The sequence below is a fragment of the Myotis nattereri genome (assembly GCF_964212035.1).
Source record: "Myotis nattereri genome assembly, chromosome: 7".
NCBI classification, from domain to species: Eukaryota; Metazoa; Chordata; class Mammalia; order Chiroptera; family Vespertilionidae; genus Myotis; species Myotis nattereri.
Window position 1 is genome coordinate 47,506,480 of NC_138082.1, and position 8,370 is coordinate 47,514,849.

The following is an 8,370-nucleotide window of genomic DNA, read 5'->3' on the forward strand; positions in this document are numbered from 1 at the left end:
ATCAAACCCAGGACCCTCCAGTCTGTAGGCCAGCACTCTATCCACTAAGCCAAGCTAGGGCTGATTTTAATAATTTTTAATAATAAATTTGCTACCTGTGGAGGGAAATTGGCCAACTTCCTTATGCAGCCATTACCAGAAGTGGGATCTGCCATATTATTTTGGGGCAAATCGGAGATTATCTAATTTTATTAATGTATATTTCAGAATGTATCTCTACTACTCAGGGACTCTTTAGAAATCAACATAATCACAATTCTATTATCATATCTAAAACAATTAACATTCAGTGCGGGGGTGGGGATCAATGGGAAAAAAAGGGGGACATCTGTAATACTTTCAACAATAAATATACATTAAAAAAATAAAACAATAAACACTTAGTGTTTAAATTCCCCTCAAATTATCTCATGGGTAGTTTTGAAATTGTGTTATTTGAATTGGGATCAGATAAGGTACATGTATTCTATTTGGTTGATATGTCTTTAAAGTCTCTTTTAATCTATAACTCCTCCTCCACCTCCATCCTCTCTTTTTGTCTTAAGTTCTCCCTCCTTGTCTTTATTATATTTGTTCTTTTTTTGTTGTTTGTTGAAGAAACTGTTTGTTTGTTTTTATCTTTTAGAGTTATTAATCTGGCTTTTGCCATTTGGATCCCTGTGGTGTAATTTAATGTGTTCCCTGCATTTGATGTAAAATCTAGATTAGATTCAATTTTTGGGTTGAAATTCCTCATGGGTGATATTGTGTCCTTCTATTAGAAGGTACTAATGACTGCTGTCTCACTTTCTGTGATTTGAAGAGCCTTTGATGATCATTGTCTAAATCTCTTAATTCATGAGGTGGCAAAATGTCAATTTCCTTCGGATTCATTTGTTAATGTCTTCAAAAACTTTTCATGATCAGCAGTTCAGCAGTTTGGTTTCCTTGAGGTACAATTTTTAAGGAAACGATAGGATACATACTTGATTCTTTCACTTTATTTTCCAGTGTCCAAAATATTAGCTCTCTTGCATCCTTCAAAAGTGCTTGTTGTTACTTTTTAACTACTATTTTAAAAGTTTCTCTATGAGTTTCTATTTTTTTTTAATATACTTTATTGATTTTTTACAGAGAGGAAGGGAGAGAGATAGAGAGTTAGAAACATCGATGAGAGAGAAACATTGATCAGCTGCCTCCTGCACATCTCCTACTGGGGATGTGCCCGCAACCCAGGTAATGCCCTTGACCGGAATCGAACCTGGGACCTTTCAGTCCGCAGGCCGACGCTCTATCCACTGAGCCAAACCGGTTTCGGCTATGAGTTTCTATTAATGCTTAATTAGTGCATATCAAATTTGAGGTACCAATCTATGATCCATTATGCAATTCTTCCCTCCATTGTTACTTCCATTGTACTTTTTTAAAATTAATAAATCTTTATTGTTCAGATTATTATAGATGTTCCTCTTTTTTCCCCCCATAGCTCCCCTCCACCTGGTTCCCACCCCACCCCATGCCCTTTCCCCCTGCCACTGTCCTCATCCATAGGTGTAAGATTTTTTTTTTTTAATTGCTTACAGTCTTACAAAGGGTATTACATATGTGTCCCTTTTTCCCCCCCGCCCTTGACAATCCCCTGGCCTCCCCTACCCCCCGTATAGGTGTAAGATTTTTGTCCAGTCTTTTCCCACACCCTCCTTATCTCCTTCCCCCCAAGAATTGTCAGTCCACTCCCTTTCTATGCCCCTGCTTCTATTATATTCACCAGTTTATTCTGACTTAATTTTTAGGTTCACTTGTTGATAGATATTTATTTGTTGTCACTTTGTTGTTGATAATTTTTATCTTTACCTTTTTCTTCATCTTCCTCTTCTTAAAGAATATCCTTCAGCATTTCATATAATCCTGGTTTGGTGGTGATGAAATCCTTTAGCTTTTTCTTGTCTGTGAAGCTCTTTATCTGACCTTCAATTCTACATGATAGCTTTGCTGGGTAGAATAATCTTGGTTCTTGCTATTCATCACTTTGAATATTTCTTGCCACTCCCTTCAGGCTTGCATGGTTTCTGTTGAGAAATCAGCTGACAGTCGTATGGGTACTCCCTTTTAGGTAACTAACTGTTTTTCTCTTGCTGCTTTTAAGATTCTCTCTTTGTCTTTTGCTCTTGGCATTTTAATTATGATGTGTCTTGGTGTGGTCCTCTTTGGATTCCTTTTGTTTGGGGTTCTCTTCACTTCCTGGACTTGTAAGTCTATTTCTTTTAGCAGGTAGGGGAAGTTTTCTGTCATGATTTCTTCTAATAGGCTTTCAGTATCTTGCTCTCTCTCTTCTTCTGGCACCCCCATAATTCGGATGTTGGTATGCTTGAAGTTGTCCCAGAGGCTCCTCACACTATCTTCATATTTTTGGATTCTTTTTTCATTTTGTTTTTCCAGATGGGTGTTTTTCTGCTTCTTTGTATTTCAAATCTTTGACTTGATTCTTGCAATCCTCTAGTCTGCTGCTGGATCTCTGTATAATATTCTTTATTTTAGTCAGTGTATGTTTAATTTCTGACTGGTCCTTTTCCATTTTTTTGGTATTCTCATTAAGATCCTTGAAGGTCTCACTAAGTTCCTCAGAGGTTCATAGAAGATTCTTGAGTAACCTTATAACTGTGGTTTTGAACTCTATGTCTTCCGTTAGTTTGCTTTCCTCCATTTGTTTCATTTGTGACATGTTTCTTTCTCTGCATTTTTGGCTGACTGCGAGGACCAGCAGTCTACAGTGGAAGAACTGCTGTTGTGCTGGAGACACCATTATGGGGTAGGACTTGCTTCAGTGGGGCTTTGGTGCTCAGTGAGTCTGCTTCTTGAGTGTGTCCCTTATGGTTGTGAGGAGTTGAAATCTGGTAGCTGACCAGGGGTACCCTGGCTCCTGGATCTCCAAGTCAACCACTGTGTGAGTCCACCCAGCAGGAGCTACAGCGATATCAGCAGATTTCTCCTCTTTGTTTGGGGTTTGGAAGTTTTGGAGCTCTCTGACCCAGCTGCAGTTTGTTAGGTTAGGCTGCAAAAGCTCAGGTGATTCCTTTGCGCTGCTGCGCACAGCTTGGATGGGGATGTAAATTGAGTGGGGCGGGATCTCAGAGAATCACTAGGGCAGAGCAAACAGCAATGGCTGTCGTCAGCCATCTCCGTGACTCCGCGTCTGTGTTCCCGAGTCCCTCTGTGACCCTGAGTCCTGCGCCCCCACAGCAACAATGATCCCTGCATGCAGCTCTGCGAGAAAGTCACCCTCACTTTCCGACCCCCTGCAAAACAGTCCAGTTTCTCCCCGTAGGAGTCTGGGAACCCAGAGTCTCACCATAAATGAATTCAGTGCATTTGAGAGCTTGTATCCCCTTCCGATTGAGAAAAACCACGCACCCAGGTGCAGCTGCCTCCTGCGTGCCTTTGTACCTCTGTTCTTGGTGCCTTTGCACCTCCTACCCGGTCTCAATGCACTTTTTTCTTTCCTTCTAGTTGTAGAACTTCCACTCGGCCAGCTTTCCCATGGTTCTGGATGATAGCTGTTTTGTCTTATAGTTGTAGTTTCAAGGTTGTTATGGGAGGCAGCACACACAGGTTTATACCTTATGCCGCCATCTTGGTTCTCCAATCTCTTCCATTGTACTTTAAATGTTTCTCCCTGTTCCCTCAATATCTTTCTACAAACCACCAAATCAACATATCTCAACTGCTGCTAGTTAAGATCCCACATTTAGAAGACAATTTATAGCTTTTTCTGACTTAAAAAAATACTTATTGAGTGTAATTTTATATTTTGTCAAGCTTCTGGTAGTTTATCACCAATTTAACATATAAGCTTTAATTTTTAAATGCAGCACTCAGTAATAAAAATGTGCTTTCTATATTCATATAGTTGCTCTATCTATATAATAAAGAGCTGATATGCTAATTAGACTGAACAGCAAAATGACCATCTGGACATCCTTCCCGACAACTGTCTGGATGACCTTCTGGATGAAGCCAGGGCTGCGAGGGCTGAGCCCCTTGCACGAATTTGTGTATCAGGCCTCTAGTTTCCTTATAAATTTCAATTTATAGTAGATATCAGGTTTGAGCTACTATTTTATGCTTAAGTATTGGTTATTGATTTTGAAAAATATTTTTTGAATACTAAAATATATTCTTAAGCAGGGGTCCTCAAACTACGGCCCGCAGGCCACATGCAAATACAAATATTGTATTTGTTCCCGTTTTGTTTTTTTACTTCAAAATAAGATATGTGCAGTGTGCATAGGAATTCGTTCATCGTTTTTTTTTAAACTATAGTCCGGCCCTCCAACAGTCTGAGGGACAGTGAACTGGCCCCCAGTTTAAAAAGTTTGAGGACCCCTGTTCTTAAGTATACAAAAATCACTCAATTTTTTTTGCCAACTCAGCATTTTTAAAAAATGCCACAGAGAAAACAAAATGAAAAAATTGTCAGCCAAAACTACAAAGAAATCTTTAAAAGTCATTATAATCACATCCTATATAATAAAAGCCTAATATGCTAAATGTCCGACCGCTTGTTCAACCATTCGACTAGTCGCTATGATGCGCACTGACTGCCAGGGGGCAGATGCTCCCTGGTAGGTTACCTTGCTGCTGGGATCCAGCTGATCAGGACTGGGCGAAAAGGGCCGGACACACCCTGGAACCCTCCCATAGTCCCTCTCTGGCCCCAATTGTGTATCGGTGTGGTCCCTCAGCCTGGCCTGCACCCTATCACAATCCAGGACCTCTCAGGGGATGTTGGAGAGCCGGTTTTGGCCGGATTCCCACAGGCCAGGCCGAGGGAATCCACTGGTGCACGAATCTGTGCACTGGTCCTATAGTATAATATAAAGGAGCATTTTTATGAAGTTACAAGAAAAAAAATTTATGAAATGTTGGTAAATTGGCTTTTGGTAGATAGCTTAGCGTACTTACTCCACACAGCAACTGATCAACCTACGTTGATAAATGTCACTTGTTCCAACTTCAAATTATTGGGAAACAGAGCATGTAGTTGGTTTAACTTAGCTCAGATAGTCACTGACAATTTAATCTTATATGTCTGTGGCACATGGTATACTGGGATGACTTAGGAGAGTGGGTTTGAGTTAGTTCCTTCAAAATAGTGGATGGGTAGGGACAGTGATTGGTATGCCTTCTACACCTGCCAGAGTACACTTTATTAATTGATAGAAACAGGATTCTAAACTTATTTGATTTTATCTAAATTTCATGCCTTTAACTGTTTTGCTGTATTGTTTGAAGATGTATCATCACAAAAGGCTATTAAGGTAAGTTTCATTGAGTCATGACTTTTGAGGATGATGATATTGTGAAATACATTGGAAAGTTTCTGAAATAAATTATAGTATGCAGTTGTTAAGTCAGAACTTGTCAAATATCAATGAGTTTAGAAAAGTCTATCTACAACTTCTAATGCTATGTTTAGAAAGTTGGTCTTACTTACCAATATGGAATTGTACTTTCTTTCCTCAATAGGCCAAAAATAAGTTTAATGCAAAACAAGCAAAAGAAGACGTTCTGGAGTATTGCAGACTTACTGAAGAACTTATGGCTGGAAAGGAGAGACAATTTCAAGATTATGCCAGGGAAGTAATTAAATTTGAGTCTGAATCAACAAATAAACATATTTATCCTCTTGTAAAATCTGTACAGAGAGGACCTGGAGGTGGCCATGGACCAGTTCTTACAAACAGAGGTGGATTAAGACCTAGCTATCAGACAAATGATTTCACTGGAGTCCAGCTCCCTTCTTATAATTTGCAGGGATCAAAATATAATAATTTTCAAAAGTCTAAGGGAAGGCTAGGTTTTACATTGTAGGAAAAAGTTTGTTTGAGAGACTAAATTGTATCCAATACTATAAGCTCCAAATGTAAGTGAATTACTTGCTTATAATTTAATAAAGCTGTTCTTCATCTAAGTACAATTATGTTGGATCTTCACCATCGAAGGTTAATTCATTTTTGATAAAAAATATATACACATAATAAAATGTATTTTAGTCACTTAAAAATGTGTTCAGTGGCATTTATATTCATAATATTGTATAACCATTACAATTATCAAGTTCCAGAACCTTTTCATTGCTCAAATGGAAACCCTGTACCTATTAAGCAGTCACTCCTCATCTCCCCCTCTCCATAGCCCCTGGCAACCACTAATCTGCTTTGTGGTTTTGCCTATTTGGATATTTCATATAAATGGAATCATACTGTGGCCTTCTCTCAGATTTATTTCATTTAGCATATTTTCAAGGTCTAATGTTCTACATCATCAGCACTTCATTCCTTTTTATAGCTGCATGGAAGTACTACTTTTCTCTTCACAAAATTGTGTACCATTCAATACTTAAATGTTAGTTTCAAATAACACTAACAAAATGATTACCAAATGCAATTTATGGCTTCTTTGTGTTTATTTTATAGTGTATCTCACTAGAAAGGCAGTTGAAATAATTCCTCTTCATGTAGTTAGGCAGCCAACTTGATACAAGTTCAGTGTTTTTTTATGAACTGCATTCCCCTGCTTTTTTCTTTTTTGACTGTGGTATAAAATGCAGAATACAAACTTTACCATCTTAAACATTTTTAAGAGTACAGTTCTGTAGTATACTAGTATATTCACATATTGTGTAACCAATCTCCGGATCTTCTCATCTTGCAACACTGAAACTATATACCCATTAAAGAACTCTCCATTTCCCCTCCCCTTAGCTCCTGGGACCTACCATTCTCCTTTATGTTTCTATGAATTTGACCACTCTAGATGCTTCATTAAGTAGACTTTATTTCCATTAGCATAATGTTCTCAAGGTCATCTAATGTTGAAGCATGTGCCAGAATTCCTTTCCTAAAACAATATGAAATTATATATACACTAGAGGACCAGTGCACAAATTTGTGCATGGGTGGGGGCTGATTGGGCTAGGTTGGCCAGGGAGAGAGGACATGGGAGGTTGGCTGGCTGCCCCTGCCCCCAATCGGGGTGGGGGTCAGGTCAAGGGTGGGACCAGCCAGGGGGAGGGGCCACAGTCAGGAGGCTGGACCTGCCCCCAATCAGGGTGGGAGTGACCTGATAGGGCCAGCTGAGGGGAGGGGCTGCAAGCAGTTGGCTGGCTGGGCCCACCCTCTGGTTGAACTCCAGGTTGAGGGGACAATTTGCATATTAGCCTTTTATTATATAGGCTATCCCAAACTTACTTTATCCATTCCTTCATTAGTGGACACTTTGGTTATTTTCATCTCTTGGCTGTGGTGAATAATGCTGCTATACACACTGGTGTGAAAATCTCTGAGATAATCTTTAAATTATTTTGGATATATGCTCAAAAGTTAAATTGCTTTATGACAATTGTTTAAAATTTTCGAAAGAACCATCATACTGTTTAGACCATGAGCTGCACTTTACATTCCCACAACATTGCACCAGGGAGCACATCTTCATTAACATCCTATCTAATAAAAGACAAAAAGGGTAATTAACCGTACCTCCATTAAGATTCCCATTGGCTAATTAGGGCGCTATGCAAATTAACTGCCAACAAAGATAGCGGTTAATTTGCACATGTAGGCACAATGATGGGAGTCGAAAGGGGAAGGATGGAAGAACAGTGATAAGAAACCCAGGCAGCAGGCAAGAGCCGAGGGGGTGCCGCCCGGCCTGCATCCCAGTGGTTACCATGGCGATCGGAGGGAGAGAGAGCCGGGGCGCAGGCCGGGCGGCACCCAGTGGTTGCCATGGCAATTGGAGGGAGGGAGAGCCACATCGGGATCAGAGAGCCGGGGCGCAGGCGAGGTGGCACCCCGGCACCCCAGCACCTGACATGCAAAGGTCAGGGATGAAATAACTATTCCCAACCACATCTGCAAATATCCTGGGGAAGGCATCACTGAAGAGTTCACAACAACTCTCTTACTTGGCAAGGAAGAAAGCAGTTGGCAATGGAAACAATCCCTTACATCAAAGTTAAGGTCCTTCTGGGTAAAAAAGAATATTTCCAACGTAAAGGAGGGAGCAGGCAAAAATAATAGGTTCTCATGACTTCCACTGAAGTTTGAGCATATGACAGAGTCAAAACAAATGTACAAATTAAAACAGACAGTGGACATTCAAATGACCTGAATCAACTGTCACTGTTTGTCCCAATAGCAGCAATGCTTATGTGATAATATAGTTTAACAAACATACAAAACAAGTCACATGATAAGAGAGGTTTGGCTTCTAAAGTAAATTGAATATGTTCTTTAAAAATTCTCATGTCCTCCCTTCTGATTATAATTCTTAATTTTCCAATCAGAAAATTATCCCAGGTGATCCAGTAACATGTAGAACTCCAGTAAC

The 8,370-nt window shown here is 39.8% G+C and overlaps 1 protein-coding gene across 1 annotated transcript in view; it reads left to right on the forward strand.

Moving 5' to 3' along the window:
* The window catches only part of CFAP210 (cilia and flagella associated protein 210), a 32,251-nt gene extending 26,213 nt beyond the window's left edge, over positions 1-6,038 (forward strand). The window contains exon 9 of the mRNA XM_081095517.1: positions 5,506-6,038. Within this exon, the coding sequence (XP_080951643.1) occupies positions 5,506-5,850 (345 nt within the window). The 3' untranslated portion in view covers positions 5,851-6,038. The remainder of the gene's footprint in view (positions 1-5,505) is intronic.
* The last annotated feature ends 2,332 nt before the right edge of the window (positions 6,039-8,370 follow it).